We start from the raw sequence: 21,811 nt of genomic DNA, 5'->3' as shown, positions 1-21,811 counted from the left end.
GGCCTCCTGCTGCTGCTGCACCCCGATTTCTGTACTTATCCTGAAGCAAAGTTCTTAACCTGAAGCACTATTTCTGGGTTAGCGGAGTGTGTAACCTGAAGCGTATGTAACCATAAGCGTATGTAACCCGAGGTATCACTGTATTGTGCTTTGTACTGCTGCTCTTTGGTGCACATTAATAACACCGCCATGTTTAGCCTCTCCTTGGGGGCTGTCACAAGTCAGCTCCTGCTCTTCGACATTTACCAGGGCACCCATGCTTTATTTCACCCAGGTCAAAGACCCAGTTTGACACCCCCATGTGCATTTGTGTACATACACACACACACAGGCTAGGAGCCTCAATGGCGCCCCTCTGGAGGCTTCACCTGTAGCTAGCCTCCCTTCCCCAATAGCTTCGGCTCTGACTGGGGGGCAACACAAGCCAAGGTCCCTGCCCCAAAGGGGCCACTGAAGCTGGTGTTCACCATATGGGGAATCCTATGCACCCCACAGAAAAGCCCCCCAAGAAGAGGCGCCTCCTCAAGGGAGGGAGGTGAGGCTGCCGAGATGGCCAGCAGTGGCTGGAGGGCCGGACTAGGATCCGGGAGAGCAGGGTTCAAATCCCCGCTCAGTCCCCAAGCTCACTTGAGCAGCCACTGCCTCTCAGCCTGACCTTCCCCACAGAGTTGTTGTCATGGGTGGGGAGAACCTTGAGCTGCTTGGAGGAAAAGGGGAGGCATGCAGTAAATGCCATGAGCAAACACCCCCCCCCCGCCGACCCAAACACCTGGGGGAGGAGGGAGAGGACGAGGAGGTTGGCCCGAGGAGGACGGAGGGCCGCCCTCACGCGCGCCGTTGCCTAGCGAGGGCGAAGCGCCGCCGGAGCCCCAGTTGCCGCCACCGCCGCCTCCTCCTCCTCCTCCTCCCCGGCTGCGGCGCAAAATGGCGGCGGCAGGCGCCTCTTCGTCTTCGGCCCGGGTGGGTGAAGGAAGCGCTGGCCTGTCCGGACCCCCCAGGCGGGGTGGGATGGGGACGCGGGCCGGGCCGGGCGCCGCGCGGGGCCGCGGGAGGTTTCTTTCCCGCCTGACTTTCCTCTCCGCTTCGTTCGCCCTCCGCAGGTGCCCCTCCGCCGGCCCTCCGCGGGCGCGGAGCAGAAGGCGAGGAGCTGCAGCGCCGCCGCCTTCCTGGCCAAGGAGGAGGAGTACAAGTAAGGGGCGTCTCTCTCCCTGAGGGGGGTCCCTGCTGATGCTCGCCCCCCCTTTAACGCCCCCCCGTTAAGTCCTCAAGGGCGTCCCCTTGATTCAAGACGCGTGTCTTTTTCTTCGTGAGAATCCAGCGAGTGGGAGGGGGGCGTATAGAGGCTGGCCAAGGAAGCCCCCATCTCCCGCTCTGGCCACACGACGCTGCGATGGGGCTTTTTATTGTGTGTGTGTGGTGGGGTGTCTGCTCCAAGAGACGGGTTTTGATGGCGTTTCCCTTCCTTGCTCCCGAGTAAGTGCCGCTTTCTCGGGCTCAGGCTTGAGCCTCCAATCCCAGTTGCGTGGGGATTTGAGAGAGGCGATTAGGCATTCTCAGAAGCACCCTTGCCTTCATCTAGACCAGGCATATCTAACAGGTAGATCGTGATCTACCGGTAGATCATTGGACGTCTGCGGTAGATCATTGGTAGATCATTGGTTCCCCCCAAAGAAGCTGAACAACTGTGGCTCCCCTTAAAAAAGCTCCAGTTACAGATAGGTAGCCGTGTTGGTCTGCCATAGTCAAAACAAAAATTTTTTTCCCCTTCCAGTATACACCCTGGACGGTTAAGTCTGTGTATCTGAAGAAGTGTGCATGCACACGAAAGCTCATACCAAGAACTAACTTAGTTGGTCTTTAAGGTGCTACTGGAAGGGGAAAAAATTTTTTTGTCTTAAAAAAGCTCAACATTTTACCTCCTCCCTGAAAAACTCAACAACTTTGACCTGAATCCAAAAAAGGGGGTAGATCACTGCAGTCTCTTGGGAGTTGGCCACCCCTGCTCTAGACCAGTGGTTCTCAGACTTTTTCTCTGGGCATGATAATTTGCTCACACCACACCGAATTTTTTATTGTTAAGAAATGCATTGGAAAACCAAAAGAAACAGCTCCCAGCAGTGCTTGATTTTGAAAAGATATCTATTCATATTCTGCAAACAAATTATTTTGATACTATACTGTACTGTACTACACTGAAATGTTTAAATGTTGCTGTTGTCAAAAATGTTTTTATTAATTTCCCAATATTTCCCAATAAGGTAAATAAAGGTAAAGGACCCCTGGACGGTTAAGACCAGTCAAAGGACTTCTCGCTTTCAGGCCGATATCAATTAGTTCAAATGTTTCTTTGAAGGTCCTTGAATCTTAGTCCCACACTTGCCATCCTGTCTGCTCTAGACTAAGGCACTATTGGCATTCACTCATCTCTGCACCACAGTGACTGGTTCAAAGCGTGCTCCAGCAGCCTTTCCTAGCTTGCTGACCTCATAGAACCGTAGAGTTGGATGGTATCCCTGAGGGTCATCTAGCCCAACCCTCTGCAATGCAGGAATCCCAACTAGATCATACAATACAGGTGGCCATCTAACCTCTCTTTCAAAACCTCCAAGGCAGGAAAGTGCACCACCTCTTAGGGGAGTCTGTTCCACTGTTAAAGAGCTCTTACAGCCAGAGTACAATCAAACTTCGGTTCCTGAATAGCTGTTTTCAAATGTTTCTGCTCCTGAACGCCAAAAACCCAGAAGTAAATGCTCTGGTTTTTGAACGTTTTTTGGAAGCCAAACATCCGACACAGCTTCCGCTTCAGTGCAGGAAGCTCTTGCAACCAATCAGAAGCTGCGCCTCTTTTGTCAAACATTTTGGAAGCTGAACGGGCTTCCAGAACGGATTATGTTCGACAACCAAGCTTTGACTGTACTGATGTTAAGTTAGAATCTCCTTTCTTGTAAGTTGAATCCATTTGCTCCAGATGCTTTGAGCTGCAACTCCCCTTGGCCATATTGTAGTCTAATACGTAGTGGGTGGCACTGTGGTCTAAACCATTGAGCCTCTTGGGCTTGCTGATCAGAAGGTCAGCGGTTCGAATCTGTGTGACTGGGTAAGCTCCCCATTGCTCTTTCCCAGCTTCTGCCAACCTAGCAGTTCGAAAGCACACCAGTGCAAGTAGATAAATAGGTATCGCTGTGGCGGGAAGGTAAACAGCATTTCAATGTGCCCTGGCACTCGTCACGGTGTCCCGTTGCACCAGAAGCAATTTAGTCATGCTGGTCACATGACCCGGAAAGCTGTCTGTGGACAAACACCAGCTCCCTTGACCTGAAAAGTGAGATGAGCATCGCATCCCATAGTTGCCTTTGACTGGACTTAACCGGCCACGGGTCATTTACATTTTTACCTAATACACTACAGTACTTCCAACATATATGGAGGGTGCCCAGACATACTGAGTGGATGACTTAAGCAGAGCATTCACCTCCAGAGACCTTGACAGAGTTGCCCTTGGATGCCTTTTAAAAATTACATTGCCCGTTTATTAATGATATTTGCGTGCTACCTACCCTTCTCTGAGTGGCTTTCAGTACACAAGTATAGAAACACAAAACCATGAAATCAGAAGAAACAGATGCAAAAAGAAAACTCAGCACAAGCCCAAAGTTTAAACACAGATTTTAAAACTAATGGGACCAGACTACATAAGCAGTGGTTAGGTTGCTATCTCTCATGGGTGCTTTAGCTGAGATTCCTGCATTGCAGGGGATTGGACTAGAACCTTGGGGTCCCTTCCAACTCTACAGTTCTATGATTCTGCGTTCCTAGCAAAGTATTTGCTTTCTATTGCGCCCTGCAGCCGTCAGCCGGCAAGTTTCTCCCGGGAGTCTGTCCCGGGAAGGCAGACTCCTTGCAGTACCATTTTAGTGGTCTTGCTTTCTAAAAGATAGCCGAGTTAAACACAGTTTTCAATTACTGTTTTAGGCGTGTAAATGCAGAATTAGAAGCCAAGACAGCAGAATTGGTGCGTCAGGCTGAAGAAGTCATGGTGAGTACCCAGTGTCAGACCTGCTTAGCTACAATACTGTTGACCACCGTATTTTCTTGGACTACCTCCATGAGTTGGGAGTACCATTTTACGGCAGTTTGACTCCTACTTACGGGGTTGGTTCTAGCGATTAGTACTCAGCGACTGCGCTTTGGGCCCCTTGTAGTTCCACCTGCAGGCCACAGTTTTGTCCTCTGCTATTTAATATCTATTCAAAGCCACTAGGAGTGGTTATTAGGAGACGTGAGGCAAGGTGTTACCACTATGCTGACAATACTCAACAGAAGCCACGCATGCCCTAAACACGTGGGCTGGATGAAAGCTGTGATTGAATGCTGACAAGATGGAGATCTTTAACGCCTTCCCTTCAGGTAGGAAGCAAACCATGGAGTGGCTGGCTTGGCATTGCATGTGAACGAGCACTCGTGGTTTGTTTCTTCCTAGACGAAACAGAAGCGGAAACCAAGGTTTGTTCTTGATTTACTGCTCATGGATCATTTAGAAAAACAAACAATGGACAACCAGTTTGTGTGTCCAGTCACTCCATGTTTTTTTCTAGCTTCAGTCAAGACAAAGCAAAGCTGGCATCTTTGAGCATCGTTACAATAGCATTATTTTCGTACACAGTACACTAACGTTTGTTTTCAGACCATTACATGGTTTGAATATTTAAAAAACATGTACTTCACATTGCCTATCTCTAAAAGTGGCCTGATTCCAAGTACTTATCCCCAACAATGGGGCGGTCTTTGCATGTGGAGATTGTCTCTCTTGTTGACTCAGTCTATAGAGATTAGGACTTCTCTAGCCACCTTCCTTCTCTGTATGGATTGGTGGGTGCTGGCTTCTTGCTTCTTGCTTCTGCTTCTTTTACAAGACAGTAGGTGAGGCTTAGGGAGATACCATTAGCCCACTTGCTGCTCACACTGGTTTTACATAGCACTAGGCATACTGATGCCTCCCCCTCCCCCAACCCTGTCAGTTTGGGTTGCATTGACCTGACTTTGTCCCTGCATTGTGGTTGGACAGGGTTCACTCCCCTGAATGGCAAAAACATTTGCTTTGAGAAGGACTGATTTCACCTGCCCTTGTATGGAAAGAAAAAATTAGCTTTACTGGCGAGTAAAAATCCACCAAAGCTTTCTTTCTCATCCTGGCAATCTTCTTAGCATCTATAGAGTAGAGTGGATTGGGCTAACTGGTAATTAAAGTTATCTTCTTATTCTAAATTCTTTTCACTAAAGTTGTGATATAGAATTACAGTATCTCAGTAGTGGAAAACAAAGCTTTGGGAACTCTGGGGAATTTAAAAAAGTGGTCTTTGACACAGTGTGGTGGTGAGGTAGTTATTGCTCATTTCTGCACATCTCTTAATCATCACAACCAACATAATTAAGCGTTTATGATGGCTGTTAATTGGATGTAGTATACACAGTATTTGACTATAATACAAAATCTTTCCTTATTGAAGAGAGATCAACAAGAAATGTTGTCCAGGCCAATCTCTACACAGGTTGAATTGTTTGACAAGGAGACCAAACATCAGAGGTAAGCTCTTCCTAAAACTTATCTGCTGAAGGCCTTCAGTGCCAGAGAGAGGTTTGAGAGAGAATAGTTTTTTATTTGCAAAATTCAGCGCTGTGAGTTAATGTAATGGTGGCCATAGTTTAGTGGGAAAGTCCACACTTGGCATGCATGGGGTCCCAGGTTCAGGGTCCAGCTGCTTCTCCCACTAAAAGGCTCTTGGGTGGTTGTGCTTACCTGGGAAATAGTTCTTTCTGAGTCCTTCAAGTGCCCTGGTCTCCCAAAGCAGACAGTACAAAAGATTGCACTCCACAGCTGTGCTGAGACCTCTTCCTTGACCTGTTCTCTTCCACCTACACCCCACCTCCAATTTCATAAGACCTTTTGTAAGGCCTTGTGCAAGTGACGCAGGTCTTGTAAGGGCCTCTCAAGTCTTGCATTCCCATGTTGCAAAACAATCATATGTCTCTTCTTCCTGGGAACATTGAGGCACCTGTTGACCCCCGCCTTTTGTGCTGCATAGTTCCCCACTAAGGCTGCCATCCTCTGTACCTAACAGCAGGCCATAAACCCCCTGGGACTGACCTGTATAAGCTCACACTGCACATCTCTCATCAAAGGCTGTTATTATACTTATTTTTTCTTGATTATTTAAGTTAGATTTCTTTACCGCCCTTCATCCAAAGATCACAGGGCAGTTCACAACATAAAAATACAAAAGGAGATAGAATAATGCATAACAATTTCCCCCCCAAACCAATAAACCCCCTTCCACAAGCACACTTAAAAGGCCATAGATTAATCAGCCAAAGGCCTGCTTATAAATGTTTTTGCTTGGAACCTAAAGATATGTAATGAAGTTGCCAGGTGAGCCTCCCGGGGGAGAGCGTTCCACAAGCTGGAAGTCACTGCAGAAAAGGCCTGTTCTCTTGTTGCCACTATCTGGACCTCTTGTGGGGCCTCAGATGATGATCGTGGGGTGTAATATGCTCAAATCATCTTGTCCCAGTGAGCAACCTGGCCACAGAATTCTGCAACAGCTGAAGTTTCTGAACCATCTTCAGAGGCAGCCCCATGTATAACAAATTGCACTAATCTAATCTAGAGGTTACCAGAGCATAGACAACAGAACTTGGGCTATTTCCTGGCCAGATAAGGGTGCAGCTGAGCCACCAGCCAAAGCTGATAGAAGGCACTCTGTGCCACCAAGGCCACCTGAGCCTCAGGCAACTGCAGTGAATCAAGGAGTACCCCCAAGCGATGTACTTGCTCCTTCAGAGGGAGTGTAACCCCATCAAGAGCAGGCAACCTCCCATCCATCCGGTCTAGGGAACTGCCCACCAACAATGCCTCAGTCTTATCTGGGACAATAGTGGCAACTCATCAAGTGGAGAAAATGCTGAGAATTGCTCTCTCATACCTGTGGTGTATCTTGGTCAGTTCTGTACAGCTGCAAAATGTGGGAGGTAGAATTATAAACTAGCTTTGTTGCTGATGAAACAGCGGACAAATTTTAAATGGTGAGGCTGAGATTGAAGGGCATGTCATTTAGTTTTTGAAGATGGTTGATCTCTGGCATATTAGAGGGTTAGGACTGTCTCTTGATTATTGCTGTTGGCTAAATCAGTGAAATTGCATGAATTTGCATATGAATAAATTGTCCTGAAGAAATAAGGCCTCTGTTTGATGCATATGTATGTCACAGCAGGCCCCATTTCAGAAGAGGCATTCCCCCGTGTGTCTAAGGGAGGAGGGACACCTCTTCCCAACAAGCGCCACACTTCCTTCAATACTTTACAGAGGTATCTATACAAGCAACTCCCCATTTATGCAGGAGTTACCTTTCAGTGCTCCATATGCACAAATGAAAATTCTGTAAGTGGGGAGCACCCTTTAAATGCCCTCTCTGCCACTCCAATCCAAATAAAAAAAATACATCCAAAATATCCACAACTGGAATTGAAGCTCTAGGGCCAGCTGGAGGGTGGAGGACGCATGGAAAACTGCAGCTGAGGTGCGCGGCAGCACTAAACAAAGCTCCACTGCACCTCCGGTCTCTTCCACCCTAACTGAAGTCCTGTTTGGGCTCTGGGAAGGATCTCCTCTCAAGCCAAAAGGATTCTCCAGCTTTCTCCCTCCATTGCCTGATATGAATTTAATTATTTAATTATTTTCCAGTGCCACACGTATACATGATCACACGCAAGTGGGGGGGGGCTTGTACTTAGTTTTTATTAGTATACAAATTTATTTAAATTCAATCTGTTAGAAGTAAGATTATCCATAGGGCTGGGCAATGTATTCATTCATTGCCTGAAATCGGTTTTGAAACCTACATCACAGGAACGATTTCACAATTTTAGGCCAGGTCTAAAATACCATGAATGCCAGCAGGTTTCACATACAGCCTCACCAGTCCTCGGCTCTCCTCTCGGAGCCCCGCAAGGCCACCCAAAGCCCACTCCCTCCCTCCTTCTGCAGCCCAGCTGCCCCCTAAGATACGGGAGTGGGGCCAGGGGTGACAGCCATGCCTGCACCTATCTCTTGTGTGCTCATTCGCTCACCTGCCTGCCACTTGCCTGCTAGCACTTTTCCAGCCGAGCAACCAGGCTGCCTCCTTCCTCCCTTCCACCTCGCACTGGGTGCTGGCCATGTCCCAAGGGTCCCTGTGGTGAGAGCACGTGGGGAGCAGCAGCAGCAGCAGTGCTGGCTCCTCTTCCTTGCCTCCAGTTCTGGGCTTCCTGGTCAGTTGGTGGCAGTGATCAGCACAGATGGGCGCTCCACCGTGTTGGAGGAATGAAGCAGCTCCTGGTAGTCACCCTTGATGTGAGTGGAAGCTGGGGGCAGCCCAGGGCGGGCTCCAGGGAGAGGCTGTGGTGGGGAGGTCAGCCGTGCCCCAGGGCTCCTTGTTTGCACCCCAGCTGATGTGCTCTGCCCGGGGCAGAGCTGCCCACCTGGCCTCACTATGAAGAAGCAGGGCACAGTGTTCCTGATCATCTGCGTGGCTGGCCATGGAGGGCTGGCTGGCTACCAAGCCAGTTCAAACTCCTCATTTTCAGACATTGTGATATATCACTATATTGGAATGTTTCACCGGTGATGCATCACGATGTTGAAAAGCAGATATCGCCCAGCCCTAATGATTGGCATTCAAAGTGTGGACAGCCCAAGTGTTTTCTGTAGAGTCCCTCCCTTTATTTTCTGAGATGACTATTGTTTTCTTAAATTCCTTACTCCTAACAAAAAATTAGGTGGGGGAGGAATCAAAAGCCAGACTATACAATGAGTTGTTTTTGTACCAAGCTAAATCCTTGGTTCACATCACCTCAAAAGGTTAATTCACTGGAATCTTAGGCACATGGCCTTTCCCAGCCCTCTTACCTGGCCGAGAGCCCCTTTTAACAGGAGAAGTCAAGGAATGGACCTCCCAAGTCCTTAGATATGCAAAGGGTGTACTCTGTGCCCCCTCCCCATAGAGTCAGAAACAGCAGTTAAACAAACTTACCTAAAGAGGAGGAGCACACAGCTCCATGTTGTGCATGAACAATGTAATTGCAGTGCTTAAAACAGGGGTGCATAAGATAGACTGTATAAGTTTTTTGGGACGCGGGTGGCACTGTGGGTTGAACCACAGAGCCTAGGACTTGCCGGGTGAGCTCCCGTTGCTCGGTCCCTGCTTCTGCCAACCTAGCAGTTCGAAAGCACATCAAAGTGCAAGTAGATAAATAGGTACTGCTCCGGCGGGAAGGTAAATGGCATTTCCGTGTGCTGCTCTGGTTCACCAGAAGCAGCTTAGTCATGCTGGCCACATGACCTGGAAGCTGTACGCCGGCTCCCTCAGCCAATAAAGTGAGATGAGCGCCGCAACCCCAGAGTCGGCCACGACTGGACCTAATGGTCAGGGGTCCCTTTAAATGTAATATACCTCTGAATATATGTTTGGGGTGGGGATTTGTTTCTACAGTTGATAACCAAAGCAAGTCAGTTGTTGGCCTTTTGTTCAGCCATGCACCTCATAGCATTTGGCTGGGGTGAGTGTGTGGTCAGGTAGGAACCAGATTACTTGAACACAGAGGAGACAGTCAGGCATGTGCTTCTCATGTCTGCATCCAGCCGCTCAGACTCCACTAGTACTGGAGCTGAACTGTTTCTGCCCCTAGGCAGCAAAAGGTCACTGCTGACCTATTTGAATATGGGAATAGCTCTCACAGCTGTGCACAAGTAGCTTCAGTTTTCAGAGGGTTTGTAGCATCCAGAGTCTTTAAGAAGTGCCTCAGGGGAGAGGGGCGGAGAAATAAGTTGGGTTACAGCATCTCACAGATTTGAGCAGAAGAGCCCGAGTCCTGGCCCTCCTGCTTGCAAGTCCTCCAGGGAGGAAATAATACATGGTCTAACAAGACAGTGAGTATACTCCAGCCTGGAACTGTGGTTCTGTGATCAAGTGTAGGCAAGGGTGCCATAGGAATCCTCCCTAATACACAAGTGGCTTGCAGCAGTGGCCTTTCATGGGTTGCTGCTTGCACAAGGAAGGTGCAGTGTTTAGACCGCATCCTGTGAAGAGACATAATAACTGAAGTTCCACTTTTTGTTTGGTACAGACTTGGTTTTTCTATCCTGGCTTTTTCTGGCCATTGTGGCACCCCTTGTTTTTCACATCAGGACTTCTTTCTTTATCATTTTAGGATAATTCTCATAATTCTGCCCCCAGTTGTATTTAGGTGAGCTGCAGACCAGAGTGTATTGTGCTGCCAAGCCCTTTCCGGGGATGTTAAGAAACCAGTGGGAAGGCACTAAGTCAGTGGATGGCATGAGAGAGCCCCCCCGCCCACGAGCAAGACTTGCAGGGCAGCTTGCTGGGCATCAGTGCTCTCCAGGAAGAAAGTGCTGCAGCTACACTGGCCCTTTTGTCAGCTGGCAAATCAGATTACACCACTTTTGTTCCACATTCACATACATACCTTTCAAACAGTGCAGCAGTTACACCGTGTGTTTCTGGCTTACGCACCCCACAGCTATTGTTATGTTTCCCATTGTAAATACTCCAGTTCATACAAGTTTGTGAACTTCTGCTTGCATGAGTGCTTGCCACCACCTAGGGAAGCTGCAAACCCACGGGCTGACCACTCCTGACTCTCCTTCCCTGCCAAGATTATAATCTAATGTTTAGTTTTCTTCTCTTCTTGCCTCTGTATAGGAGTGTTGGGCTTTTCTGTTTCTGCCAAATCAGCTTTTCTGAAGGCAGGCAGTGATCCTTGCCTGTGACCAACAAGAGTCACTATATTCTGGAAGTACAATCTTTTTCTTTTTCGGGGGTGGGGGAGGGCTGGTTTCCTTCCTCTCCTCCCTTTCCCCACCTCCCCTGCTTGCTTGCTTGCTTGCTTCTTCCTCCCTCTTCTTCCAAAGTGCTGCTGCTTTTCCCTACTCGGTGTCTGTGCGCTTGATTGGCCTTTAGTTCACAGGACATTTTAAGCAGTGGGACTTTGCTACAAAGTTTTATAGGTCTTGCCCCTAAATCTGGAAGCTGTTCCCTTTAAGATGCATTCTTATTCTTATTCTTATTATTCTACCTCTTCTGGCCAATTCCTGGAAACTGAGCCAGAAGCTTCCTGCAAAAGGTAGTTGGGGCTTCTATCAAAGGGCCTAGAACTGTCAGTTCAGGGAGGGGTCCACAGCCATGTGCTGCCCCTCCCACTTCAGTGCCAGCATGATCAACTGGCTGGGCTAGCCATGTCTGGGGGCAAGCAGGGTGCTACTGGTTTGCGGCTTCTGATTTTGAGCTTCTGTGTGGATTGCTCCAACCTCTCATAGCCATATTAAGGGTAGCTGCATGGCCACTGGCTGTGCAGCACCCTGTCTCTCCACAATGTTTGGAGTGCTTTGGGACTTGGCTTCCTGTGCTGGGGTGGGCGGGTGACTTATGCCAACACACCCAGAATCTTTTAAATTTACCTCTAAGTAAATTTGCACGTGCCCATGCTAGGATCTGGGCATATCAGGATGTTGAAGATTGTGAGCTTAGCTCTCCTTTCCCTTCATCCCAAGCCAGATGGCTGCATCTGATCTCTTGGATCAGTCAGATTTAAAGTTAGGGAGAGATCGCTGTTCCATTACGGCCAGTGAAGGGGAAATACCTTTACCAGTCTAAGCTGGTTCCCCAGTAGACTTTGCTGTGAATTTTCTCTGGGTTGTTTTTATATGAACTTACTGTTTGGAAGAAAAATGTTGACCTTATCTCAACCACGGTGCTTGCTGCTCCCTTGCTTCATAAAAAAACTAGACCACACAAGAAAGTTGCCAGAGTTTTGTATTGCCCTTTCCTTTGGACCCAGAACCATCCAAGGATATTTCCAAAGGCCAGCTGCATTTTGTTAACTGGGCACTATGTCAATATCCAGGCTGCATTTCGCAGTCTTCCTTCATGACTGGGTGGCAGACACACAGCACTGGAGAACAAAGTCTGGAAGTAGCCTGTGTCTTTACAGTCCTATAGTTTCAAGTAGTCTTCCAGCTAATTGCAAAAGAGTAGGATTGCTGAAGGACCAAGCCGCACAGCTTTCAGAAGTCAAGAGGGGTCAGCTACATGGTGAACTCCTGGGGATCTCTGTGCCTGGGACTTGAAGAAGAGAGACTTGGGGTCGCAGGGGAAGATGGGAAGGTCCAGGATGGTGGGGGACAGTTTCCTAGTCTCGTCACCCCTGACATTCTCTCCAGGCATTCACATTACTAAATTGGGGCAGGACACAAATCAGTCTTAAAATGTCACCCCTGTGCCCTGGTTTGGTGAGCATTGCCTTCGGTTTTATCAAGTGCAAGATTGAGCAGCAGGCAAATGCCACAGCTTCCCCCTTGATTCCCCTTCTTTCTTAGCAGCCAATACAGAGAGGGCTTGGATATCCCACAGGAAGGCTTCCCCCCCCAGGCTTCCCCCCCTTGGATGCTTTGATTCTTCTCATGTCCATGAGGATGTGGCCATATGGTGCCAGCTTCAGAATCTCTGGGCATCTCCAGCGTGACAGACCACAGTCACTCTGCCAGCGCTGCTCACGCCACCCGCCTCACAGGAAGGAGCTCTTTACTGAAGCTGTTTCTATGAAGCCAAAACATTTTGAAAAGTGAGTGGTGTGTTTTGCATCATTGATCTTCCCTTCTACAATTTTGGTTCAAAAAAATTAAAACACAGTAAAATACTTAATTTATTTTGTTCTTCAAAATAAGCTAATTGCTGCAATTTCCTTTTTCTCTCCAGAGATCAGTGGTCTCCTGAATTGCCAACTGCTCCTCTTGCACTTAATAAGGTACTGAAATTGGGGGCGGATGTGCTCTTCTCAAAGCAGGAGGAGAAGGTAGCATTTGCTGTGTGTCTTCAATACCTCTGTGGAGGCACAGAGAATCCATTCAGTGAGTCAGAGAATGAGGTGGGACAGCACCCGCCTCTCTTTGGATCATAGCTAGACTGAAGCAGGACAGTTGACCAAATGACAACTGTTCATCTTGGCTCTTATTTCTCTACACCCAAGACAGATCTCCTGTGTTCAAGGCCTTCATATTTTCTACTCTTTTTTTAAAAAAACTTTGGGAATGGACACTTATATATGAACCTCTTCAGTCAGAGCGCATACAGTCACAGACACTGTTACTTAAATTTAGTGCATTGATCTGAAGATATGTTTTGCAGATACAAAAATTGCTTATTATACCACTTACCTTAATGGTATCACAGTGAGCATCATTCCCACAGAATCCAGTGACGCTTGTGCCCAGGTGCATTTGCGTAGGGCTTGTAGCCTTACATTGCTGAGTCCACTTGTATGGGCTCAGATGCAGGGGCTTGTAAGGATCAGGTGCATCCTTGCACAAAAGGAGTAGTGGAGAGTTGATGTGGGAGGAAATGACAGAGCTTCTGGATAGGCCAGAGGTCTGTGGCCACAGGGCGTTTGTTTTTTGGTTGTTTGTGTTTGTGTGTGATCCAGAAGCAAGAGGAGCATTAAGAAAGATAGTCTAAATTTTCCATGTTCCTTGTGGCCCTCTAGCGGTGGATCATTATTCGTTCTGTCTTTTGTCTCCAGTCTGCCAGGGGTCCAGCTCTGCACAGCTGCTCTTACACAAAAGAAGAACGATTGTGTCCTCCTTTCCAGGTCCTTTAATATGGACAAACAAGATAAAGATTGCAAACAGGATGGGGGTACGATGATCAATAGAGGACACACAGTAATCAGTGTAGTATATAACCACTTAAAATTAATCTGAGTGTCACAGCACATGCTATCCTTTCACAGCAACCTAGGGAGAGGAGCTGAGAGATGTTGACTAGTGCAGCTAGAGAACTTTGTGCAAGGGTGGGGATTTGACTCTGCTTCACATGTAGTTAGAATAAACTGTTGTACAAAACCTGTGACTTTTAAGTTACAGAAAAGCAGGCTTGGAGAAGAAAAATGCCACTGTTGGAGGCAGGATACTTCTCAATATCAGTTGATGGCAGTCTCAAGCGAGGAGAGTGCTGTTGTGCTCAGATCCTGCTCAGGGGCCTCCCTCAAGCCACCTGGTTGGCTGCTGGATGCTGGACTAGGTGGGCCACCGGCCTGAGCCAGCAGAGCTCCTCTTGTCTCCTTATGTCTAAGACCGTGATATGCTTTAGTTAGCTAAGAGTTTTTGTTTTGTGAATTTTCCTTAGCAACCAAACAAGAAGAAACCTAGCTCTGCATCTACATTTCGGACTAGGCCACTATCTGGAAAGAAGGGGAAAGGAACTCTGTCAAGGTACAGCAGCTGAATAGCACCCAGCTTATCTTAGGCATTTTTCAAAGTACAACAGCAACTGGTGTTATCTTCTAACCATGCCTGGTGATAGTAACTACATGAACATAATTAAAAGTAAAGAGGCTAAAACTATTTTTGCCTATGTAGCATTGACGGAGGCTAATAGCAAGGTGAACTGAAAAGCAATCAACAAACCACAGAAAGCCTCTAACAGCATTCTGCTTTCTGAAGAAGGGCAGCTTTAAAAAACTGCCTCACCCCAACAGCTAACAATCCCATCCATGTCACATTAATGATGTTCTGTTTCACTGGGATTAATGGTCCTGTTGACATTTCAGGACTGGGTCTGGAGAAATCCCCCCTTTTCTAGAAAGGTGAAATAGCCCCTTATCAGTTTATTTGTTTTCTAGAAAGGTGAAATAGCCCCTTATCAGTTTATTTGTTTTTGCCAATTGCTTCTTACATTCCAGTCCTTTTTTCTGTTGTTTGCTCTTAAAATGCTTAGAAATGCTGTGTTTTGGCCTTGTCTCTAGCACAAAACTAAGACCACATGACATTCCAAGTGCTGCAGATGTTGCAGTCCCAGACTTCTCTCTTGCCAAGACAATTGGGAAAATTGAAGGGCAACTTGAAGAAGGAAACTTTCCTGATCTAGAGGACGATCTTATCCCCGGTGCAGGAAGTGAAATTGGAGCAGGTGGGTCTGCTTTTTACTGTCCTTTCCTTACTGCTAAAAGGGAGCTGGATTTCTCTTCCAACTGACCTGTTCATATGATCCTTAAATTTTAAGGCCTCACATAGAGAGGCTTTCTAACACATGCCTACTCTTTGAATTGGCAGTGTTTCATCTAGTTCCTAGAATGAGGGATAAATTATCAGTCACCTGAGAAAACGGAGGTGTCTTTCAGTGTCTCAGAGTTTATTGCCCACCTGTGCTATCCTCATTGCTGCCATAGCTGCATCTCCTTTCTGCTTGTTTGGCAACAGCAGATCACCACACTTGGCAAGCCACCTGGGGTGGGAAATTGTTTTCAGGTGTCCCTCCCTGCAAGGAATCCTTCCTGAAGTCGTCCCAGGGGAAGGCTGGTAACACTGCACTTTTTAATCCTGTGCACTCCCTTCAGACACTAGGGACCCCCAGTCCAGGGAATTGAACGGCTTGTTTCATGGAATGTCTTTGCATCTATGAAGGATGTTCTAGAATTGTCAGTCTTCAAAACTTTTATATCATTGCACCATTAGCATAAGCGTGTGGTTAAAAGCTATTCAGATGTTTTGAGGCTCTTTTCTGTCAGGTCTAGAATGGCACAACAGTCCAGAACATTAAATGTAATTATTGCAAATCTACAGAGGCCCAAATCCGGTTCCTAAAGGCAAAGCTTCGTGTTATGCAGGAGGAGCTGGATGCCCTGGGACTAGAATGCAGTAAGAAGGTAAGAACAGGTAGACTTTCTGTTCCTGCATCATAATATGTAGCAGCAACATCCTTGTATGAGGGGCTATATTGTTGGCTCACAATTGTTGCTAGCACCTAAATGTTACTCAGTGCGAGATTAAAGGTCTTTTCACATACTCACCAGCCAGGGATCTGAAGTGTATGCTTGTACATGGCCAAGGCTGTTCCTATAGCCAAGCCTGGGCTCTGGTCCACACTCACACTCCCTCAGCCAGTAACCTTCTGGAGGTAGCAAAACCTGTACTCTTCACCCACACGCAGAAATCCTACACAACAGACAATCCTCTTGATGCAGTCAACAAACAAATACTTTTCTGGCTGGTGCCAGGATAGTTCTAGTCCCTGCTTCGTTATTGCTCCGCTCCTCTAAAGCACTCTTAGGAAGAGCTGGGTGGGAAATGAACCCAAGAGGTAGAAGAACTGAGACCTTGCAGGTGGTGCTGAAACAGATGGGAGGTGCTTCTTTTTTGCCCAGAGCTCCCTGGCCATGCTGCTGCCCAGAAGCTTCCAGCACCTGCTTGAATCGCAGAATTGTAGAGTTTGAAAGGACCCCAAGGGTCATCTAGTCCAGCCCCCTGAAAGGCAGAAATCTCAACTATGAATCAGAACGAAGGGGTAGTGGTCCGTGGGCTTTATCAGATTTGGCAGCTTCTCTGCCACATTGCTAATCTTTGCGCCTGGAAGACAACACACCTCCCGCGACATCCTGTTTCCTCCACGCCCTACTGCCTGTCCCCCTCAGTAGGGCGTCAGCTGTCAGGTGCTGTTGGTGGTTGCTCGTTAGTAACCAGGCAGGACTCCGACCTGTCTTTAACAGGTTTATTTGGTGCAAACTATTTACAGTGCAGAACCACAAAGTTCAAGTCCATCTTAGTCACTTGCAGATTCCAGGAGTGGTCCCTTCCGGTTTCTCCCCCAACGTAAGAACTTAGACCCCCCAAATCTCCGCCTCCCCTCCTTACGTTTCACCCCTCTGCATAAGCTGGGCGACGGAAACAGCGTGTCTGCCTCCTGGCCAGCCGGGCTGGTGAGGCTCTTGGGCTCTCAGTAGCATCTTTGAGCCCTCCCCTCGCTTGGCTGCCCCCTTCCCCCTCTGCTCCACTGGAGGTGTGGCTTTCACCACTGCTGGACAAGGTGCTTCTGAGGCGCTGCTCCTCAGAAGCATCGAAGGCTCTCTGTAGTCCCCTGCCTCCCTCCCCTGTTCCAATGGCAGTCCCCTGACATCACCTATCACCACCACCTGTCTCTTCCTCATCTGTGCCTTCCAAAGCCTCCTTGGAGTGTTCGAAGGTCTGCAAGTGCTACTTTGCACATAATTCCATTTGTAGAGGCAAAGGCTTCCCAATTTTTTCTTTCTGGTAAGTTCAGTCGCATTTTCTGAGCATCTTATTGAGGTGTGCATGTTAAACGAAAGGATGCAGCTTTTTCAATCTGCCTTCCTCAAATTAAACTTCCAAGAAAATGCAGTTATTGAGTGGCCCCTTAAGTTCATCTATAGAGCAGAAGAAGGGGCTACTGGATCAGGCCCATGGCCCATCTAGTTCAGCATCCTGTTCTCACAGTGGCCAACCAGATGCTTTGAAGGGAAGCCAAGCAGCAACTGGCATTTGAGGCGTCAGACCTCCCAATTTTGGAGGCAGACCGTGGTCACCATGGCTAGTAACCATTGATAACTTTATCTTCCATGAATTTGTCTAATCCTCTTTTAAAGTTCTCCAAGTTAGTGGCCATCACTAGGGCTAGATGATATATCAATATATCACCAAAAACCAGTTTGAAATCCATATTGTGATAGCGGTTTCATAATTTTTGACCTGGCAATTATCACAAATTGTGACGTGTGTGTGCTATGCAAAAATCACAAAGTGGGAAAAACCGTGAAGCCAGCCAATGCCTCTGCATAACTCCATCCTTATTTCAGACATCATGGTGTATCAATATGTTGTGAGGTTTAGCTGATGATATACCACGGTGTTGAAATCCAGATATCGCCCGGCCCTAGTCTTCACTACTTGTGAAAGCAAATTGCATATTTAAACTCAGTTCAGTAAGTTAATTCTTGGTCTTCAGGATGAAGAAAATCAGAAGTTAAGCAGCTCCCTAAAAGAGGCTGAAGAAGAGCGTGGGAGGCTGCAGCGAACAGCCAGTGTACAGCAATCTCAAATAGAAAAGTATAAAATGCTGTCAGAAGAAGCAAACAGTAAAAGTGAAGGACTGCAGCAGAAGTGCTCTGCACTAGAAAAGGTAACAAGATCCCCATTTCAGCCTCATTACATGGCAATATGTCACTGGACTGGCCGCCCTCAGTTTAATTCCCATTTTGCAGAAAAGTACAGAGAAAGGGAAATCAGCCAATTCATTGCTCCCAAGGCAGGAGCCTGGGCAATCCAGAGGCCAGGGCAAAGAGTGTTTTGCTCGGCTCCTGTGATCAGATAAATCAAATTTGGGTATATCATTAGGGAAATTGTTTCTATTTTATTTTCCCTCCATAGGGGCGTTTTCTCCATGAAAAAACACCAACAGATAGCTGGAGAATGATATAATGCACACAAAGCCAGCATAAGCATGGAAAGGATGCCACAATAAGAAAGCAACAGCATTGATCTTGGCAGGTCTCCTCCTCCTGTCTTCTGAAAGTCAGCAAGGTGGTGGCTTGGCAGGAGCACCTCCAAAGAGAAATGTTCCTCCCTGGTTGCAGGAATTTGCAGCAACGGACTTCTTGCAAAGCATCCACCTAGTGTGCTGGGTCCTGTCACCCAGCAAGTCCTTCCTCTAGTCTCCAGTGCTGCTGCCCTATGGGCTAAACAGGCACATGAGAATCCAGCACCTGCCACCTCCAGAACCCTAAGTGCATGTTGCTGTAAATCTTCATCCTGTTTTCTGTTTTGACTTACTGCAATAGGAACTGGAGAATCTGAAGCGAGCCCAAAAACAGGCTTCAGCCAGCCAGAGTACAATGGAGGTTCGCTTCAACAGAGCTCTTGAAGAAGCAGAGAAATATAAAATGGAATTGAATAAAGTGAAGCAAAGTAACAAGGTGGGCTTTGTTTTAGCTTAGAAAACAGGAAAAACCAGCAGAGGTACATGATGTCCAGGTTTAAGTTCACTCTGCAATAGCCCCCTGTAACTTCCTTAGCCGTCTAGATCTTAGGGCAGATTGTCCCATTTTATTTTCACAACAACCCTGTCAGGTAGGTTAGACTGAAAGTTACCAAGTGAACAAGGCTGCCATACTTTTTAATAATTCTCTCCCCCTCCCCATGTTTTTAGCTGAATTTATTTTTATCTGTAAGCTAACTTGAGACCATGGTCAGGGGAAAGGTGGGGTAACAAAAACACTGTATCTTTGTCCTCAACACCGTCCATACATCTGTTTACGCCAAACACAGCAGTCAGAGTCAAATATGAACTTAAATAGAATTCCAGCAGAATTTCTTTTGGTTGCAGAATTATAGATGCCTGGATGTTGTTAGTGTGTGCCTGGAATACACACCTCACAGTGACTAACTGGTCCTCTTTGCTTTAGAAAGAGGTTCATCACCTGAATCACGTGCAGTGCCTTTTTTGAGGCAGTACGCCATAGTGCCACCTATGCCTCACCCTGCACTACACCTTTACCTGCCACTTCCCGCAGTGACAGGCACATCCTCTTAGAGGCGCTTTGGCACGACCCTTTTATGATTTCCAAGTTCCTGGAAAGCGCTTTGGCGATTGTAAAAGGGTTGTGCCAAAGTAGTAGTAGTAGTAGTAGTAGTAGTAGTAATAGTAATAATAATAATAATAATAATAATAATAATAATAATAATAATAATAAAGTGCCTCTGGGAGGCTGTGCCTACTGCTGTGGGAAGCGGCAGCAGGCAAAGGTCTGAGTGGGGTTGGGAGCAAGCAGGCAAACGGTGGCGGGATAGGAGGGGATGGGGGGGTATGGTGCATTGTGGCACCTTTTCCCCTAGAAATAAAGCACTGGTCCTATGACTGAACCTTCCCTTTTGGAATGACATGCTCTGGGTTCTACAAGAACATCCCAAAGGATTCTACTCATAGCTGCTTATAAAGGCATAAAGGTAAAGGGACCCCTGACCATTAGGTCCAGTCACGGACAACTCTGGGGTTGCGGCGCTCGTCTCGCTTTACTGGCTGAGGGAGCCGGCATACAGCTTCTGGGTCATGTGGCCAGCATGACTAAGCCCCTTCTGGCGAACCAGAGCAGCGCACGGTACCTATTTATCTACTTGCACTTTGACATGCTTTCGAACTGCTAGGTTGTCAGGAGCAGGGACCGAGCAACAGGAGCTCACCCCATCACGGGGATTTGAACTGCCAACCTTCTGATCAACAAGCCCTAGGCTCTCTGGTTTAACCCACAGCGCCACCCGCGTCCCCTATAAAGGCATAACACACACTATATCCTTCCTCTCCCACTAGGATTTAGTGAACCAGGAACATAAAAAGCTTGAAGACCTGAAAACTGAGAACAAGAAGTTGGAGAAACAAAAGGGAGAGCTGATGGCAGGATTCAAGAAACAATTAAAGTTAATTGATATATTAAAGAGACAAAAGGCAAGTTATCCTGTGCTGTTGGCAATTTTCATTGAATTAAAGTTAGGGCCATAGGACTCTTTTGAATTTATTTGATTGGGTGGGGAGACAAGGAAGGCAATGGCAAAATATGAAACGGAGGCTCCAAATTCCAAGAAGGTTAAGATCATTTTCAGAACTATGGTGTGGTACAACTTTGGATTACACAATTGAGCCAACATAAACTAGAATTATGGGCTGCTTTAGGACTAGGACATGAGACTTGCATTGAACCAGTCCAGAAAAAGGCAAGGAGGACACCCATCTCTTCCCTTCCCAGGTATCAGTATTAGCAACTAGCCATGCTGTCTTTTGTCTACTACATTGATTTAAGAACTGCTCTGTTTGAACAAATACAATTTCTTTTTCATTGTGTCTTACTAGACAGAAAACTTTCCTGGGGGGGAAAGGGAAAGCAAGTCTTAGTATTAGCAAGGCAGCAGTTAACCATGGAGCACATTTGGGTGGCCTGGCCAGCCTCCAGCTACATCTGTTCCTAAACTTTCTCTTGGAAGTGGTTTGGACTTAAGAACAGACAACTTCCTTAAGACAATTGTTTGAAAAATAAGCTAAGTACTGCAGCTGAACCACCACCAGGGAAGTTGTGCAGAGCCAATAGGTCTGACAAAGATTTGGGCTGCTTTGTCTCAGAAAGCACCAGCAGCTTGAGCAGTGGCTTCTAGCATCCAAAGTGATCTGCTCCCTCCAGCTGACTCAGCTATATTCATGTAACTTCATTATCTGTCATAGTAAGTAGGAGATGGATGGAGCTGGTCTAGAGGGGGAGAACCAGTTTTATCGTCAAGGGTGCAGATGGCCAGTTTTATAATTCAGCATAAATGCTTGGAAGAAACTCTTACATAACAGAAGGTTAAGTGGTTGCCTCAGCTTCCTTCTCACTTGCACTTTGATTTTACAAATGTTAAAATGGGGAATAAGGTAAATTTTGTCAGAGTTAAATTTTTCATGTAACTATTAATGAATTGTTTTCCCTCCCCCCTTTCCTTAGATGCACATTGAATCTGCAAAGATGCTTTCTTTCACTGAAGAAGAATTTATGAAAGCCCTGGAATGGGGAAATTCTTAATGTTCAACACTGTACATGGACAGAAACACAATTAACATTCAGCACTATGGTGGCTCAAAATAACAAACATGTTTCAAAGCAAATCTACTGAAGTTTTCTCAAACACTGCAATGTGTTAATTTTAGTGTAGTATCAGCTCCTGTTTGGTGTCTCCTCCCCACTGTTATTGCCAGCTGCCATTTGGTTCGTTTTCCTCCATTTAAGCAATTGTACTGACGACTGCTGTTGTCTTCCAGGTTACCAAGACTAGCTTGGGGAGCTTCACATATTCCACTGACACTAAAGACTCCCTTAAGTTTATGAGTTACTTCATCAGTAGCTTAGTAAAGCCTTTTTGTTTTTCACAATAAAGTTGTTATTTTCCAAGTTT

General features: G+C 46.9%; 1 protein-coding gene and 1 long non-coding RNA gene across 3 annotated transcripts; one reads left to right on the top strand and one right to left on the bottom strand.

The window, feature by feature from the left end:
• The first annotated feature begins 590 nt into the window (after positions 1-590).
• TEX9 (testis expressed 9) lies at positions 591-21,807 on the top strand. Of its 2 annotated transcripts, XM_083586886.1 has the most exons (13): positions 847-960; positions 1,101-1,189; positions 3,973-4,036; positions 5,508-5,584; positions 12,428-12,672; positions 12,807-12,855; positions 14,232-14,317; positions 14,851-15,014; positions 15,668-15,750; positions 17,844-18,017; positions 18,676-18,810; positions 20,202-20,336; positions 21,364-21,807. In XM_083586886.1, exons 5-13 carry the CDS (start codon positions 12,512-12,514, stop codon positions 21,439-21,441), a joined length of 1,065 nt encoding a protein of 354 aa, XP_083443012.1. In that variant the 5' UTR covers positions 847-960; positions 1,101-1,189; positions 3,973-4,036; positions 5,508-5,584; positions 12,428-12,511; the 3' UTR covers positions 21,442-21,807. The 2 variants fall into 2 exon arrangements, with proteins under 2 accessions (XP_083443011.1, XP_083443012.1); XM_083586885.1 differs by lacking the exon at positions 12,428-12,672 and having other exon boundaries at positions 591-960.
• LOC310749835 lies at positions 13,506-17,837 on the bottom strand. Its single transcript, XR_014541834.1, has 2 exons — positions 15,895-17,837; positions 13,506-13,698 (listed from the first exon to the last, which is right to left on the bottom strand). It is a non-coding gene; the product is annotated as an uncharacterized lncRNA (long non-coding RNA).
• Positions 21,808-21,811: the final 4 nt, after the last annotated feature.

Source organism: Podarcis filfolensis, assembly GCF_964270895.1.
Source record: "Podarcis filfolensis genome assembly, chromosome: 14".
Classification (NCBI taxonomy): Eukaryota; Metazoa; Chordata; class Lepidosauria; order Squamata; family Lacertidae; genus Podarcis; species Podarcis filfolensis.
The sequence above is the reverse complement of the archived record's forward strand: the minus strand, read 5'-3'. Positions and strand labels throughout refer to the sequence as shown.